The sequence below is a fragment of the Marmota marmota genome, unplaced genomic scaffold (genome assembly GCF_001458135.2).
Source record: "Marmota marmota marmota unplaced genomic scaffold, marMar, whole genome shotgun sequence".
Taxonomy (NCBI): Eukaryota; Metazoa; Chordata; class Mammalia; order Rodentia; family Sciuridae; genus Marmota; species Marmota marmota.
Genome location: NW_026000102.1, coordinates 2,183,774 through 2,202,413, shown reverse-complemented (window position 1 = coordinate 2,202,413; position 18,640 = coordinate 2,183,774). Strand labels below are relative to the sequence as shown.

Here is an 18,640-nt window from a genome sequence, read left to right as displayed (position 1 = left end):
CTCAAAAAAAAAAAAAAAAAAGAACAATTCCCACCAGGCTTTCAAACTACTTCTGTTCATCACCTGCCATTGCAGGACAGACTGCTCTGGCAGGAGCACACTCTGACTTAACTCTTCTGTGACTTCGAAGGTCTAGAGTCCAGTCTGAGCTCAGGCTGGCTGGGTTCACAGTGAACTAATGAAACTGCTGGTTATTCAAAACCAATAAAGAGTGTGTTGACAAGGGACAAAGACAGCTTCCTTTATGCTGAAAGATCATCTTCCCGCTGCCCCTCCCCATCCCCCAGGCAGAATCTGAAACCTGAACTCCTCCCTCAGGACACAGAGGGGCTCAGGGCTTTGTTCATCTCTGGCTCTGAAGTCAGTTTCAGGACCACAGGCAGCTCCCCTGAGCCCCCACATCATGCTCTCAGCCTTACCGTCTTCCCACTTAATCTCCCTTGGGGAGCAGGCCTGAAACCTGACATGGGCAAGGTCCAGGACTATACCAGGTATCAGCTGAACCCCTGGCCCCTGCACTGCTGTCCTGGAGAGTAGGCGCAGTGGCTTCCCTGCAGGGCCCAGGGTACTGTGGGAAGGATGCCTTCACCACCACTATAATGCAGAAGGTAGTTTGGATGGGGATAGGGATAGGGATGACAGGGTTGGGTATAGCCCCAAGTGAATCCTGGTATTATCCTTCGGTATGGTCACTGAAGGGGGAGCATTTAAATCCTTCTTACCTATTAGCTCATTTTTTTCCCATACTGGGAATTGAGCCTAGGGTGCTCTACCAGTCAGCCACCCTTAGCTCTTCTTTTGCTAAGGCTGGCTGGGGTCATGGCTCAGTGGTAGAGCGCTTACCTAGCATATTTGAGGCACTGGGTTTGATTCTCAGCATCACATATAAATAAATAAAGGTCCATCAACAACTAATAAGTTTTGTTGTTGTTGTTGTTTTTGGTGCTGGGAATTGAACCCAGGACCTTGTGCATGCAAGGCAAGCACTCTACCAACTGAGCTATGTCCCCAGCCCTAATAAAATATTTTTTAAAAATTGCTGAGGTTGGGCTGGGGATGTGGCTCAAGCGGTAGCACGCTCACCTGGCACGCACGCAGTACTGGGTTCGATCTCAGCACCACATACAAATAAAGATGTTGTGTCCGCCGAAAACTAAAAAATAAATATTAAAAAATTCTCTCTCTCTCTCTTAAAAAAAAAAAAATGCTGAGGTTGGCCTGGAACTTGCAATCCTCCTGCTTCAGCCTCCCTAGTTGCTGGGATTATAGGCATGCACCACCAAGCCCAGTTTATGTTTTGAGATAGGGTCTTGCTAAAATGCAGAGACTGGCCTTGAATTTGTGATCCTCATGTCTTAGCCTCCCAAGTCCCTGGGATTATAGGCATGTACACCACTACGCCCCGCTGAACTCATTCCTTAATGCCATGCTGACCATTCTGACTGTTCTTTCCTTTATTTTCTATGCACAATTAGCACTGTCCCTGTGATCCCTATCATTATGCCTTTTTTTTTTTTTTTTTTTTGAGATGGTGGTCTCATCATGTTGTACAGGCTGGCATTGAACCTGCTGGGCACAGGAGATGATCCTGCCTCAGCCTTCAAAGTAGCTGGGATTACTGTGTGTTTGGAAATGGCCTCAGATCTCTTTCTTAATTCTTACCCCAAAGATTTACTTAAATGAAGCTGTGCTTACTTTGTAGCTGATCTTTCTCTCTTGTTTTGCTCTTCTAATCAGTCCTGCCTCATCACCATCATCAGTATTATTCTTTTCCTCAAAGTCTTCAGCTTGCATCCATTTTAACACAGTGGTACAGGCAATATGCTGAGCACTTGGCCATGTATTATCCTGAGAAATAATCTTCAGGGTTGGGGCAAAGCTCAGCAGTAGAATTTAGCAGGCTGAGGCCCTCCCTGGGTTCCACCCCCAGCACCACAAAATAAAAACTTACTCAAAATAACTGAGATTGGTTCTGTCTCTATCTTCATTTTACAGTTGAGAAAACTGAAAGAGGTAATTGAATCAAGGTCACACAAATAAGAGGTCTATTTATTTATTTAAGTACTAGTGATTGAACTCAAGGGGTCTTTACCATGGAGCTACATCCCAGCCTTTGTATTTTTTGAGACAGGGTCTCAGTAAGTCTCTCAAGTTCTTGCTAAATTGCTGAAGCTGACCCTGAACTTGGTGATCCTCCTGCCTCAGCCTCCCCAAATCTCTGGGATTACAGGTGTGCATCACCACACCAGGTGCTTCTGGGTTCTTGGGATGAGAGGCTGCCACTTTCCCTGTCTCAAGCCTGAGGCAGCCGTTGTAAAGCTTTTCAGCTTCTGTGATCCTCTGAGAAAATCTGATCAATCTCTCCTCCTAATTACATATGTTCTTTGGTTCTGTTTCTCTGGAGATTCCTGCCAATACAGGAAGTCTGGGAGAGAGTAGCAAGGGATTATGAGAACTAATCCTCACAGATCTTAGGAGGATGTCATTGGGAACTCTGTAATTTTGATAACTTGAGAAATAGCATCAGAAGCTCACAATGTAGAATTATGGTAGAATCTAGCAGGAGAAATAACTGAAGAGGTGAGGAGTAGTTGCCTTTAGGCAGCTGGGGGAGGGGATGGAATGGTGGTTGGTTTTCATTGTGGGCCTTTTCCATGTTATGATTTCTATAGGTGGACAAGTTTGGTAAAATTGTATTACAGTTTTGTTTTTTGTTTTTCCAGTGTTGGGGATCAAACTCAGGGCCTCATGCATGCTAGGTAAGCACTCCACCACTGAGCTACTTCCTCACCACCTCAACTTTTATTTTATTTTATTTTTGGCAGTTCTGGAGATCAAAGCCAGGCCTGCATATGCTAGGAAAGTGCTCCACCAGGAAATGCACTCCGTCCCCAATACTTTAAATCAGATATCTAGCATGACTTCATTAGGGTTTAAGAAAGATTGAATAGAATGATGTAACAAAGATATATGTAGATTATAAATCTCACTCCATGCAAAATGATAATGTTGGACTGGGGCTATAGCTCAGTGGTAGAGTGCCTGCCTCACACGTGGGGTGCTGGGTTCCATCCTCAGCACCAAATAAATAAATAAAGATATCACGTCCATCTACAACTAAAAAGAAAATTTAAAAAAAAATGATGTCATGATCATGTTGACAAAGAGGTGAAAATACTGTTTTTAAAGACAGGTGTTAGGATTTATATTTGTTAGATGATAATATCCTCTCAGTTAACGATAACCACAATAACACAATCACAAAACTTGAGTTGCATCCATCAAAAATATTGATTTTTGCTTGTGAGTCGGGTCAGCTCGTGGTTACTGACCTGAGCCGGGTTTGGCTGATTCCACCTGGACTTGCTGCCTGTCTGCTCAAGTTGGTTGGGTTTGGCTGGCCTAGGACGGCTGCAGTCACATACTGTATGGTTGGCTGTCCATCTGCTGGGACACCAGCACTCTTCCACGAGTTCCACCATACTCCAGCAGGCTCGCTTGGGCTAGTTTTCATGGCTGGGTGGCAGTCCTGAAAACAGAAGGGTTCGATGCCTCTGCTATGGTTTGAATGTGGTACTAAGTCTCCCAAAAGTTCATGTGCTGGAAGCTTGGTCTCCAGTGTGGCAATGTGAAGGTGGTGGAACCTTTAAAATGTGGGCCCTAGTGGAAGGTAATTAGGTCATGGTGGTCCCTGAGGTGACTTCTCAAGAGAATGGATTGTTATAAAGTAAGGTCAACACTATACAACACTTTATATGTGCTTAGTTCCTTCTGCATGTGCCTGGTTCCCTTTCTGCTTCTCTGCCACCTTGTGATACAACCTGGGACCCTCAGTAGGAAGTCAGCATCATGTTCTTGGAACTCCTGAATTTCTTTTCTTTATAAAGCACCCGCTTCTACTGTTCCATTATAGCAACAGGAAATGGACTAAGACAGCCTGTGAGGCTTAGGCTCAGAGCTGGCACCCTATTGCTACTGCCCACATTCTTTTGGGCAAAACAAATCACAAAGAATAGAGAAGGAGATTCCCTCCCTTTATGATAGGAGTTACATATTTATGTTAAAAAGGAGGGGTGGGGAAATAATGCCAATTATGTAATTCATTTAGCATAATCATTATAGCCAAATATTGTCCATCTGTTTGAAATGATCACATGGATTTATTGATTTATTTATTAATGATCACATAACTGGATTTATTTTCTTTTTCCTTTGTAGACAACAAGGAAGATGTCAGAGTTTTCCATTTAGAGCACCAACTTCAAGTTCTTACCATGGACAAATCAGAGAAAACTGAAGTGGTTCTTCTTGCTTGTGGTTCATTTAATCCAATCACCAACATGCACCTCAGATTATTTGAGCTGGCCAAGGATTACCTGAATGGAACAGGTAGGAACAGTAACCAAAAGCAATGTAAGTGTTGGCTTGGTGACACATGCCTATAATCCTAGCAGCGTAGGAGGCTGAGGCAGAGGATCAAAGTTTGCCAGTCTCAGCAACTTAGCAACGCCCTGGGGAGACTCTGTCTCAAAACAAAAAATAAAAAGTGCTGGGGATGTGGCTCAGTGGTTAAGCACCCCTGGGCTCAATCCTCAGTACAAAAATAGAAAAGCAATTTAAGGCTAAAGAACCACTTGATTGGGTCTCTCTGTCAGTGTGAACAATTAATCAACAAGGTACAAACATGCTCCCTACTCACTTGCACAGAGACTTAGCCAAAAAAGGGTGAGGAGCTGAATGTAGTGGTGTGTGCATGTAGTCCCAGCACTAGTTCACAACCAGCCTGAGCGCACAGCAAGACTGCCTCAAAACAAACACAAAAGCAGGTAAGGTATGTCCATGGAATGTCTACGCATCTGGCTACTGGCCTATAGAATAAAAATTCAGTTTTATGTATTTAGAGCTCAGTAGAAGCAACAATGATCCTCAGAATGCAAGTTTCATCCAGGTATGATGGTACCCACCTGTGGACCCAGCTATTTAGTAGGTTGAGGCAAGAAGATAGATCACTTGAGCCTGGAAATTCAAGACCAGCCTGGGCCACAAATAGCAAGACCTCATCTCAAAACAAACAATAACAACAACAAAAAAAAAAACCCTAGGACTGGGGTTGTGGCTCAGTGGTAGAGTACTTGCCTAGCACGGTGAGGCACTGAGTTTGATTCTCAACACCACATATAATTAATTAATTAAAGGTCCATCAACAACTAAAAAAAATATTTAAAAAAAAAAGACACACACTTGAGCTTTTTTGTTCCCTTATGAAAAAAGGAAACAAAACCTTGCTTTCATTACGGTTATATAATTCCATTTTATCCAGGGATTCATTTTATAACAGGTTTACATCATGAACATAAAAACTGTATCTTTTCCTCAGGGAAACAGAAGGTTTGAGTCGTATAAGGTGAGGACTAGGTAAGAATTTGCTGTCTGGAGGTGAAACCCCACCTAATTGGACTCTTTGTTCTGTTCTGCTCTGTTTTGTTTTGTGGTGCGAGGGATGGAACCCAGGGCCTCATACATGCTAGGCAGGTGCTCTCCCACTGAGCTACACCCCAGCCATCAAGCTGAGCTGTGGTTTCATTCTGCTGCTTCTCTCTCCACTAGCTTCACATCCACATAGTTCCAAATGCTTTTTCTTTTCTTTTTTTTTTTATATTTTATATGTATGGACCTTTATTTTATTCATTTATTTATATGTGGTGCCAAGGATCGAACCCAGTGCCTCACTCATGCTAGGCAAGCACTCTACCACTGAGCCACAGACTCAGCCCCCAAATGTTTTTTCTAAAATAAAAATTTAATCGTATCATGCCCATGTTGAAGCTCTAATTTACATAAAGGCTTCAGGATCAGCCTAACGAATTCATAAACAACACACAAATAAAGGGTGGCCATCAAGTATGAATATTATTTTACGTATATTATAATGCAGAATCAAGAAATCACTTGTGCTGGGCATGGTGGCACGTACCTGTAATCCCAGTGGCTCGGGAAGCTAAAGGAGGAGGATCACAAGTTCAAAGCCAGCCTCATTAATTTAGTGAGGCCCTAAGCAACTTAGGGAGACCCTGTCTCAAAATAAAAAATAAAAAGGACTGGGGATGCACCTCCATGGTAAAGTGTCCCTGGGTTCAATCCCTAGTACAAGAGGAAAAAAGAGAGAGAGAGAAAGAGAGAAATCATTTGTTATGATTATTCACTTATGTTTCCATACTTTATGGTCACCATGTATATGCTCTAAGAGATAAATAATGTTATAAAAGAGCATGTATATGAAATAAAATGCTCACCTCTCATTTCTCTGGAGGCAACCACTGTTAATAGTTTAAAAATACATTCTTCCAGCCAAATGTGGTGATGCATACCTGTAATCCCAGTGACGCAGGAGGATCACAAGTTGGAGCCAGCCTCATCAACTAAGCAAGACCCTGAGTAATTTAGGGAGACCTTGTCTCAAAATGAAAAATAAAAAGAGCTGTGGGGTATAGCTCAGTGGTAAAGTGCCCCTGGATTCAGTCCCTAATACCAAAAATAAAATAAAATTCACCCTTCAATCGTTTTTCTGTAGTTTTACATGCAAATATTTGTATATACACACATTTTATTTTGTTGCATAAATCAAGCAATTTTCTGTTAGATGCACATGGATGGATGGATGTTCAACCTTAATTAATTCCAATAATCTCAGAAGCAAAATTAAAAATTACATATATTTTGCCCCTCACACTGACAAAAGTTTTTAAACTCAGTAATGTCCAGTATTAGAGATTGGGGAGAAACGGTCTGCATACACTCTAGGAGGACAATGCAAATCCATTAAAGCTTTTTGCAAGGTAATTTGGCAATACCAATCAAATTGTAAACTGTACAGGCCAGGCGCTGTGGCACATACCTATAATCTCAGCAGCTTGGGAGGCTGAGGCAGGAAGATTACGAGTTCAAAGCCAGCCTCAGCAAAAGTGAGGCACTAAGCAACTCGGCAAGACCCTGTCTCTAAAACACAAAGTAGGGCTGGGTATTCTCTCAGTGGTTGAGTGCCCCTGAGTTCAACCCCCCCCATACCATCATCTCCCCAACTGAAACTCAGTTTCAGTTGGGGAAGATGAAAAAATTAAGGAGTATCCGTTCTGGTGATGGTTGCTTGTGCTTAATGCTGTGGAACTATGCATTTAAAGTTGTTAAATGGTAAGTTTTATGTATGTATATTTTATCATAGTTTCAATCAATTAACAAATCTAAATCACTGTTGTTTTTTTTTTTAAAAAAGAAAGAGAATCTGTGATTGCAAAAGTAATATTGATCTGGGTACAGTGGCACATGCCTATAATCCCAGCTACTGGAGAGACTGAGATAGGAATATTGCAAGTTTGAGGCCTCAGCAACTTAGTGAGACCCTGTCTCAAAATAAGGAAGGGTCTGGGGATGTGACTCAGTGATAGAACACTCCTGGGTTCAATCCTCAGTACTAAAACCAAAATCAAAAAGGGAGCTGGGATGTAGCTCAGTGGTAGAGTGCTTGCCTAGCATGTGGAAGGTCCTGGGTTCAATCAACCCAGTTCCACAAAATAAATAAATAAATAAAAATCATAATATTTTCTGTGCACAAAATTTCTTATTCCTAATTTCCAATCTAACTCTTTATCCAGGAAAATATAGAGTTATCAAAGGCATAATTTCTCCTGTTGGTGATGCATATAAGAAGAAAGGGCTCATCCCTGCCCACCACCGAATCATCATGGCAGAACTTGCCACCAAGACTTCCAACTGGGTGGAGGTGGACACGTGGGAAAGTCTTCAGAAGGAGTGGACAGAGACTGTTAAGGTGCTGAGGTAGTAATACTGAAATTAATATCATTTCTGTGCCTTCTTTTTGCCATGTTTCAATACTGTCTTACATCTGAATGGACAGATTTGCAAAGCTGTCACCAGAGCTGGAAAGACATGGCTGCGCCATTTCCATGGAAGGGCACCACAGGCTATAGAACACAGCACAGAGGTTGGGTGTTCCTTAGCCTTTGTGTCTGTCGTCATCGTGGTTTGAGATGTCCCCGTGTTTGGTATCCTGCAATATTTGTCAGGAAATTGAGGCAGTCTGCCTGGCCTGTCTGAGCCTCAGGTCAGAAAGGCAGAGTTGCAGAAGGATATTGCTGTCATCTGTCTTCAGTATGAGCGAGAAGCAGGGGGCTTCAGGATGAGGAGCTGTAGGTGATGCTTGCTCAGGGACATGGGAATACCACAGACCTCTGTGCTAATACTTTTAAAACTTCCACTTAAGGGTTCAGAAGCCAGAGTAAGTAATATCTAATTATTTCTTTGATTATCTTGAAGGCAAATTTAAAAAGCTTTCTGAAAAAACTTTCTGTTCTTAGAGTTCTGAGCCTTCTGGTTACTGATAGTATGGGGGGGTGGTGGTCAGCGTAAGAAATAGAGGCCACTCTGAGTACTAAAGTGAAGGGGAGTTTAGGTGCTCAGGCACAAATGTTTAGAAGAGCTGGAAGAGTGGATGCCACCGTGTGTTTCAAGGTCCTGCCCCCTCAGTTGCTGTGGGAGATCAGGAAATCAATTCTGCTCCTGCTGCCACCTCTGCGGCTGTTAAGCTGCCTCAGGCTCCAGACGCTGGGGACTGGACAGTGGAGTGTGGAGTCCGCAGCCATGCACACACTGCGAGAGGCTACTTGTCAGGCTGCTCAGCCCCAGAGTAATAATAACCCCTGCCTCCCAGGTCTCTCTCGAGAGTCTCATCATGAAACCCAGTCATATCAGAAGCTGCTGTGAGGCCCTCTGGGCAGTGTGCTTAGGGCAGAGCTGAGCCCTGAGCTGGCAGATGGTGTCCAGCAGGAACTTACCAGGAGGACTCACTTTTCAAGCTTGGCAGGGAAAAGTCTCCTCTGCTTGTTGGCAAAAAATTCTGTAATCAGACCAGGCTCTGAACCTAGTCCTACCTATCCCTCTCTGGCTCTGTGGTAACCTATTACATATTCAGTTCAGCTGTTCAGGAGGGAAGGGATTTAAGAGCACAACGGCCCTTCAGTGAGTCCCACAATGTGGCTCCTGGACCTGAGGTAATGGTACAGTGTGGTAAGGTGGTGGCACCCTCTTCCCACCCCGAATGGAGCTGTGCACACATCCGCCTGTGTGTCTTCCTGTGGGGCCTCTGACCCTTGGCCCTCCAGGTCCTTATCCCTGGCGTGTGGTTCTAGGTCAGTCGTTGGTGGTCAGAAGTGTGGGTCTGAACCAGACTACTGGGTTCAAATGCTGTCTCTGCTATGTACAAGCCCAAAGACTGTGGGCAAAACTAGTGGGCTCCCCTCTTAATGGGGATGACAAATGATTCTGATAAAAAGGGGAGAGTCATCCCACTTCTTTGTGACAACCAAAACATTCATTCAATCAAATTGTTGTCAAGCCGGTGCAGTGGCTCACGCCTCTAATCCCAGAGGCTCAGGAAACTGAGGCAGGAGGCTTATGAATTCAAAGCCAATCTCAGCAAGGGAGGTGCTAAACAACTCAGTGAGACCCTATCTCTAAATAAAATACTAAATATAGGGTTGGAATTGTGGCTCAGTGGTTGAGTGCCCTTGAGTTCAATCCCTGGTACCCCCCAAAAAGTTATCAAATACCTCCTATGTTCCAGGGATTCTGCCACAAGGAGAGTTGCATTCCTAAGCCTCCATCTTCCCATTCATTGTGGGGATAATGATATTTATGATATGGGAATGGAGAAGATTTAATCAGACAATTCACACAGAGGTTCTACTGTGATGCGTGGCATAATAAATAATTCATGTTGACTCCTGCTGCTGTGGCACAGACACAAAAAAATGGTGATAGACACCATTTGTGTTTTCCTAGGATTGACCTTGTACTGGCCATCCTAACTGGTGGGGTACTGTGGGTACCAGTGATGAAACATTTTGAATATCACCCCATTTTACCATTAGGTCAGAGACTTAAGCATCTTCAAAGGGACAGTATTTCAGTGGAGCATCATAAGAAAGCAGGAAATACTATTTTATGTTGTTTTATAGACACCATCAAGAGAAGCTAGAGGCTGGCAACTGTGACCACAGGCAGAACTCACCTGTGGTTGAAAGGTCTGGACGGAAGAGGAAGTACATGGAACAAAGACAGGATTCTAGTCAGAAGAAATCCCTAGAGCCCAAAACAAAAGGTTCGTAAGTTCCACCAGCACTCCAAAGAGACCAAGACTAGAATAATTCAGATTCCAGAGCTGAGCAGCCGCCCTTGGGATTTCACATCTGGTGCCCAGAAGGTGGCCCTGTTGGCTTCATGAAGGAAGAGAGAGTGAAAGGTGCTCTGTGCTTACTTCTCCTGCAGTGCACTTTAGCTTTTGAGGTGTCTGGGATCATTTTTGGAAATCTGAATCTTATAAAAATTGAACTCTCTTTCCTGAAAAACACATACGTACAGTCATTGTAACTGTGGGGGGTTATTGGAGAAGCCAACTCTGAAACTCTGCTTCATTCTTCCTCCCAGGTGTGCCAGAGGTGAAGTTGCTGTGTGGGGCAGATTTACTAGAGTCCTTCGGTGTGCCCAATTTGTGGAAGAGTGAGGACATAACCCGAATCGTGGCAGACTATGGGCTGGTATGTGTCACTCGGGATGGAAGTGATGCTCAGAAATTCATCTATGAGTCTGATGTGCTGTGGAAACACCAGAGCAACATTCACCTGGTGAACGAGTGGATCAACAACGACATCTCGTCCACAAAGATCCGGAGAGCCCTCCGAAGGGGCCAGAGCATTCGCTACTTGGTACCAGATCTGGTCCAAGAATACATTGAAAAGCATGATTTGTACAGCTCTGAGAGCGAAGATAGGAATGTTGGGGTTGTCCTGGCTCCTTTGCAGAGAAACACTGCAGAGGCGAAGTCATAGAAATGCCACAGCTTGACAGTTTGGATCACTCTTCTGGAGATTTTAAACAATCTGGTGTTGTAACTCAGGAAAGAAATCTTTATCTTTCATAAACAAAATTTTAAAAATCTGATAAAAGTCAGTTGGAAATTAAAATAAGATTTATTTTTTCTTTTTATCAGAGTGGTTAAGATGAATGTTTTTAATAAGGCCTTAAAAAAAAAAAGAATGTACAAATCACTTTATTTTTAAGAGACTAGTAGTTCACTAAAACCTGAAGAAATATTAATGAAACTAATTCCAAATAAGTACCACACAACAGAAAACAAAGTGTGAAAAGCAAATGTCCACTCCAGATTCTGATTCTAGCCGGGTACTGCTTAAGAGGCTGAGGCAGGAGGATCACTTGAGCCCAGAGTTCAAGACCAACCTGGCAACACAGCCAGATCCTGACTCAAAACAAAACAGAATCAACCCCCACCAAGCCTAACTTTAGTTATGAAAGGAATTGACATTTTATATATGCCTATTGCAGGGCTCTCCACCAGGATGGATAAGGGAAGGAATTCTTCATCTTATTTTAAATTTTTTTTTTTAAGTACTGGAAATTTAACCCAGGAGCCCTCTACCACTGAGCTACACTGCCAGTCCTTTTTTTATTTTATTTTTAAAATTTTTTTTTAGTTGTAGATTATCACAATGTCTTTATTTTTATGTGGTGCATAAAAATATTTTTATGGGTAAGGATCGAACCCAGGGCCTCATGCATTTGAGGCAAGTGCTCTACCTTCGAGCTACAACCCCAGCCCATTTTTTTGTTTTACTTTTGATAGAGGGTGTCTAAATTGCTGAAGCTGGCCTTGAATTTGTGATCTTCCTGCCTCGGCCTCTTGAGTTGCTGAGATTACAGGCATATGCTACTGCGCCAAGCCCCAGAGAGAGCTTCTTATGGTTTGTTAAAAATTGTTCTACAATAGAAACAGGATCATGGTTAAATTCCCAACAAAAATAGAATAATTTACTTTTTTGTAATTTATATTTATTACCTATACCACTCCAGATGAAGGTTTATAATTCTTCTTCAGAAAAAAAAAATACTTATAATTGTGCAATTGTTTAGTCAGATATGAAGCTACAGTTGGAAAAAGGAAAATGTTAAATAAAGTTGACAAATGTTTACTCTACCACACCCAACTTAATCTTTTGCAGGAGTGGGGGTTTATTTACTTATTTTTATGTGATGCTGAGGATCCAACCCAACGCCTCACACATGCTAGGCAAATGCTTGAACCCTGAACCACAATTCCAGCCCTATTTTGTATTTTATTTAGAGACAGGGTCTCACTGAGTTGCTTAGCACCTCGCTTTTGCTGAGGCTGGCTGTCTTTGAATTCATGATCCTCCTGCCTCAGCCTCCTGAGCTGCTGGGATTATAGGCCTGCACCACCGCGCCTGGCCAAACTTATCCTTACTAAAGCTGTCCGGCCAACTCACAAAGACAGGAGAGGCACAAAACCTGGCACCCATGGGATTCAGCCGGAGTCCACTGAGTGAATAAAGGGTCAGAATCTCAGATCATAGAGATGAGGGTCATTTCCTCTACCCACTTGACTTTCGGAGCTTAAAGTTTGAAGTAGACCTGAAAAATAACCATCTACAGGCAGATGAAACTATCAAACTTGCTTTAAGTTCCAGAAAAGCTCACCTCACGGCTGGAGATATGGCTCAGTTGCTAGAATGCTTGCTTTGTATGCACAAGGCCCTGGGTTCAATACCCAGCACCACAAAAAAAAAAAAAAAAAAAGCTCACATCATTCATCAGAAGCTTCTTCCCACTTCCAAGTGCCCACACAAGTGCCCACACTCTGTTTATCTATACTGACATCAGGACCCCCTGGGAATGCAGGCAGGGGACATTCCCAGGACATGTATTACCTAGGAAAGAATTTTATCGTTACACTATTTATGGAATAGCAGCTTTGTACACAGATCCTGCTGCCAGGATATTTGTCGCAGAATAGCATAGTTTTGGGTGTCCTCCAGAACAGAACATTCTCTTTGGATAATGAAGATTAGAACAATTAATTTCACAGGGGAACAGGTATTCTCCACTGTGGGGATTTCCTTTAAGTAAGAGAAAAATATACCATTGTTTATTCCCTATAACATTTTTTTCATAATATGCTTTTGGAAGGTGAATTGAGAATATAGGAAATGGGTGATGTTGGTGATTTGTTTGATGTTGGTGGTTTTATGGATCGAATTCTGCTCCTTGCATGGTATAATTTGAGTGCAGCAACCAAACTTAGCAGTGAAAGTCCTTTACTGGCATCTCTTCAGAAAAAATATAGCGCATGAAGAACATCTTTGTTGTTTATCTGTGTGTACAGCAAATCTATTTGGTATGAGTGGTTCTCTTTGGTGATGCAGGTACAGGGATTGAGCCGGAGGATCCATCAGGTTTATCTCCTTATACTAAAGGATGCTTTCTTTCCGTGCCATCCTGACGATCTGATCTAAGTAAAGGGAGCTGCTGTCTTTTCCCAATCTCACTGATTCTCTTCTCTAGGAGCCCAGTAGTTGCTATGTTATGAAATGGGCTCCTTTAACATTTATTTCAGGGTATTATAGGAAGTTCATTACTCTGCCACTCAAGATTGTTTCCAAAGGCTTCCATCTAAATCACCCACCATGGTATCCACTCAACTGTGAGAAGGCATAAACAGTGCCCATCTCTGAAATCTGCACCTTGTTTGCCAGTGGTGCTGTTTGAACTTTATAATGCCAACACTTATTGAGCCCTTACTGTGTGTTGGGCATGTGCTACTGAGTGCCTTACATCAAAAAGAATCTAATCATTCCTATAATCCCAGCAGCTCAAAAGGCTGAGACAGGAAGATCATGAGTTCAAAACCAGCCTCAGCAACTTAGCGAGGCCCTAAGCAACTTTCGAGACCCTGTCTTGAATTTAAAAAAATAAAAAGGGATGGGAATATGGCTCAGTGGTTAAGAACACTGAGTTTGAAAAAACACCATGTCTTGGCCAAATCACTAGCATCAAACAAAAGGAAAGAAAGTGCTCAATTTTGGCCAAATAAATTTCTTCACTCTTTCCGGAGCTAACCTTTGGTACTGACTAGAAGGAAGATCTATAGGCAACTCCAGCCTCTGACCACATCAACTGAAATTCAGTCCATCCCTACAGGATGACCCCTGATCAAACTGGCCCAAAGCCATACCAACTAGCACAAAAGCTACAATAATTAGTATATTTCCATGGCTTTCATTTTCAGGTCAAGTTTGAGAACAATAAGATTTTAAGGAGAGGAAGTATGATTTTTCCATGTCCTGTTCCCATGCTCTGGAAATCTGGTCAGAGTTCATGGTTCCGTCTCCTTTAAATGGCAAGGTATATCTAAGCCTGTCAGATTCCACCAAGTAAATCAGTATCTCATGAGAACTGGCAGCTCATTCTGGGCAAGGTGCTGTTACTTGGGCTTCTCAAGAAAAATGGCATTTATCCCTTGGGAAAGGTCAAAATCATTCATTCAGTCAGTCTTAGACATTTATTAGTCACTTGTCAAGCACTGTGGTAGGCCTGGGAATACTGTAGGGGGGAGTGACAGGAACACAGTCTCTGCCTTGCATGAAAAGGGCAGTCAATAAATAAGGAGAAAAGAGATGTTTGTAGAATATGGCAGTTATGAAGGGCACAAGCCGAGCTGTGAAGTGGAGCATGTGGATGTCAGCATTGTACTGAAGGCTGTTCTGAGAAGGGGACTCAGAGGTTTTTTGTTTTGTTTTGTGGTGCTGTGGGTGGAACCCAGAGCTTCACACATGCTGGGCAAGTGCTTTGCCACTTTTTAAAGTTCTAAGCCAATGGAGAAATAAGATTTTTTTAAAATCATCAAGTAAAAAATTAAATGGCACCTTATTACTAATAGTCTAGGTTAGAAGTTGTAACTTAGTATGAGGGCCATTGTTGGTATGGTGTCCAAGATGGCTATAACAATCTCTCCCGTCCTAAATGCTCTTCTCACAATGTGACATTGACACTCCTCCCATGGAGGGATGAGGTGCATGTTCCTTCCCTTTGGTTTCTCAATCTGGAAATATAGCCTCACATGTTCTGGGCAAGCACTGTACTACTAGGCTATACCCCCAGTACAGCTCCCTCTGTTACAGAGTTCCAGAAAGCCTGGGACTCTGGTAGAAATGATTTAATATGACATCTGAGACCAGTACAGTTGCTTCCTGGTTCTCTTGGACTCTCTCTGGGAATCCAGTCTCTGATGCTGTGAAGGAGCCCAAGCACCCCCCTAGAGAGTCCCACATAAAGAGGGACCTGGCCCCTGCCTCCCAGGCCCAGATGAGCTCCCTACTAGCACACAACTAGCATCAGTTTGCTGGTCATGAGCCTAAGCCATTCTGAAGAGCCTTCAAGTCAACTTCCTCCAGCTAATGCCACACTGAATTAAGATGAACTGTCCCTAGGGAGTCCTGTCCAAATTGCACATTAGTGAGTAATTTAATGAATTTATTTATTTATTTAGTTAGTTTTTGGCGGACATAACATCTTTGTTTGTATGTGGTGCTGAGGATTGAACCTGGGCTGCACTCATGCCAGGTGAGCGCGCTACTGCTTGAGCCACATCCCCAGCCCCGAATTTTTTTATTTTTGTTACAGGGATTGACCCCAGAGCTTCATACATGCTAAGCAGACAGACATTCTATCACTGAGCTATACACCCAGCCAATTTCTATTATTTTCAGGCTAACAGGGTTTTTTTTTTTTGTTTGTTTGTTTTTTAATGGGGGGTAATAATTTAAACACTATTCCAGTATGGACTTTTACCTAAGGGAAAATTTGGATCTGTAAAATAAACACACTTCCAGTTTCACTTTGGAGTTAAAAATTTTGTTAGATTAACTCTCCCTGGTGGATTAAAGTGGCTCAGTGGCTACAGCCCCGAGGACAAGCATTCATTCCAGTTTGCAAGTTTTGTACTTTCAGCAAGAAAAGTTCCATGTCCTAAGCCCTCTTTTAGTTCCAAGGAAACCAGGACAGGTAGTCATCCTAGTTGCCCCCATCCAAGTAGCTCATCCTACCTTCATGAGGAGGAAGCTGATGGTGGACAGAAGCTGCAGGCGTCTAGAGACAATTCTCCCTGTTGGAGAGTGTGATTGGAAAGACTGTTCCCTGAACAGTACTCTGGAACTACAAGCCAAAGGACTTAACCATACAAAAATCAACCAATCCCACCCTGGGAAGAAGAATACCAAATACCAAGCTCTGGAAGAAGGAAAACTGGAATGACTGGAGCTACTGAGTTTGGACAGATAGAAGGTAATGCAGTTGGTGAAGTAGCCAGAGGCTGATCAAGAAGGGCTCTGTAGAGTGCTCGCCTAGCAAGTGTGAGGCCCTGGTTTGATTCTTGGCACCACATAAAAATAAATAAAAGGTAATGTGTCCAACTACAACTAAAAAAATAAATATAAAATATACATATATACATATGTGTGTACATATGTATATACACACATATGTATATATGACCTCTGACACATATGTATGTATGACCTCTTCTGTCCCTTCCCTCACCACTCCCCACAGCTTTTGCACCCCCTCCTTCCCATACACACACACCATTTTTATTTTTTGGGCCATTACCCCATATTCCTTATTGCTGCCAAAACCACAGGCTGGGGCTGGGGCTGGGGCTGGGGCTGGATGGAAAGATACCTCCCCCCTACCCATACCCCTCCTGTGTAGTTGGAAAATTTTTTTCTCATTTTGTGTTTTGTTTCTAAATGAAAAAGATTCTACTAAAAAAAAAAAAAAAAAAAAAAAAAAAAGTTCACCCTGGCTGCAGTGTGGAGAATGGTTGGAAGGACTCCCAGGAAAAGCAGCAAATCCAGACACACACTTTTGTAGTGGTCTAGGCAGCTCAGGTTAAGATGGCAAAACAGCAGGACTTGATGACTGATTGAATTTGGGTGCCTAGAGAAGGGAGAATTCAACAATACCTTCCTGGTTCTTGGCTTGAGCAACCAGGTGACTAATGGCAGAGTTTATGGAGATGAGAAAAAATGGAGAAACTTTTGTTCTTAAAATTTCTTTCTTTGGGGCTGGAGTGGTGGCTCAGTGGTAGAGTGCTTGCCTAGCATGCATGAGGCACTGGGTTTGATCCTAGGCACCACTTAAAAACAAACTAATGTATCCATCTAAAAAACTAAATGATACATAAATAAATATTTTTTTTAATTTTTCTTTCTAGGATGTGTCAAGTTTCAGATATCTTTAAGACATTTATAAGTGGAGACAGAGTAGAAGGTGACAGGTGGCACATGAGCTCAGGGGTCTCTTCCACCAACTGTATGATCTTCAGCAAATTACTTAACTTCTCTGTGTCTCAGTTTTGTCTCTGTCAAACAGAGATAATAAAGTAACTATTGGAGAAGTACAATTTCGTGACAAATGATAATACACAAAGTTAGCTGTCAATATATTTGAGACATGGGGCTGGGGATATAGCTCAGTTGGTAGAGGGCTTGCCTCACATGCATAGAGTCCTGAGTTCAATCCCCAGCACCACAAAAAAATATATATATGTTTGAGACTGGAGTTCATGGGGAAGGTCAGAAATGCACATATAAGCCAGGTGAGGTGGCTCAGGCCTGTAATCCCAGCAGCTGGGGAGGCCTAGGCAAGAGGATTTCGAGTTCAAAGCCAGCCTCAGCAAAAAAGTGAGGTGCTAAGCAATTCAATGCAACCCTGTCTCTAAATAAAAGACAAAATAGGGCTGGGGATGTGACTCAATGGTGGAGTGCCCCTGAGTTCAATTCCTGGTACCAAAAAAAAAAAAAAGACAAGAAAGAAATGCTGCACATATAAAGGCTAGGGTCATAGCTCAGTTGTAGAGCACTTGCCTAGCATGGTAAGGCACTGGGTTCGATCCTCAACACCACATAAAAATTAATTAATTAAATGAAGATATTGTGTCCAACTTAAAAAAAAAAGAAAATATTTTTAAAAAAGAGAGATGCCCATATAAATCTTGGAACCAACATATATGGATGGTGTCGGGGGCTAATGTCGCAGGTGAGCCCATACTCTCACTCCTTCTCCCTTCTTTACTGCAGTGGCTAAGTACTGGAGACTGATTCCCACAGGCTCCCTCTTGGCATGGGGCGGTTTTAAGATGTAAACAAAATTCTGCTGAGGAGGTTTCTGCCACGGGGGTAATGGCCAGTGGTGCTTCAGGTCTTCCCCACCTTCGGTACGGATGTCCTGGCTGGAAACCCAGCAGCCAACTCACGACAGAGAGGTAACAGGCACTAAGGGCCTCGGCAATCAGAGGTGCTGCTGCGTTGTGGAGCTGCGAGGCCATCCCCAGCAAGCGCTCATTTCAGGACTGGTTGGAAAGAAAAATCAGCCCCTGTTTATTGAGATCCCTGTTCACAGAGTTGGGTTTGTGGATATATTGGTATTTGCAGTTGGTACAGTATTTAATGTCATGAGTTTGAAGACCATTCTTGGTCATTAACATGTAGGCAGAGGGACAAAAAAGGGGGGCGGTAGGGAACATGGTCTGGGTTTCGCCTGTGTTTAGAGGTAAGGGAGAGGGGCCCCAAGAGAGCCCGAGTTGCCAAGGGCGGGGGCAGTGGCTAGCGCCCTGGCTAAAGAAGCGGGCAGCCAGAGGGGTCCCTCTGGGAGCTCGGCGCTGCGGGCGGTCCAGCTCCTCCCACGCTGCTGTCCT

General features: G+C 43.0%; 2 protein-coding genes across 4 annotated transcripts in view; both read left to right on the top strand.

Moving 5' to 3' along the window:
* The window catches only part of Nmnat1 (nicotinamide nucleotide adenylyltransferase 1), a 27,935-nt gene extending 15,871 nt beyond the window's left edge, over positions 1–12,064 (top strand). For 2 of the 3 annotated variants that reach the window (XM_015501419.2, XM_015501420.2), the window contains exons 2-5: positions 4,219–4,389; positions 7,650–7,833; positions 10,032–10,174; positions 10,501–12,064. In XM_015501419.2, coding sequence (XP_015356905.1) covers positions 4,275–4,389; positions 7,650–7,833; positions 10,032–10,174; positions 10,501–10,901 — 843 coding nt within the window. In that variant the 5' untranslated portion in view covers positions 4,219–4,274 and the 3' untranslated portion in view covers positions 10,902–12,064. Of the gene's footprint in view, positions 1–4,218; positions 4,414–7,649; positions 7,834–10,031; positions 10,175–10,500 lie in introns of those variants that run through there. The other variant, XM_048783648.1, reaches the window with a different exon arrangement.
* A 3,625-nt stretch (positions 12,065–15,689) lies between these two features.
* Positions 15,690–18,640, top strand: part of Rbp7 (retinol binding protein 7) — an 11,640-nt gene continuing 8,689 nt past the window's right edge. Inside the window, exon 1 of the mRNA XM_048783650.1 lies at positions 15,690–16,227. Within this exon, the coding sequence (XP_048639607.1) occupies positions 16,194–16,227 (34 nt within the window). The 5' untranslated portion in view covers positions 15,690–16,193. The remainder of the gene's footprint in view (positions 16,228–18,640) is intronic.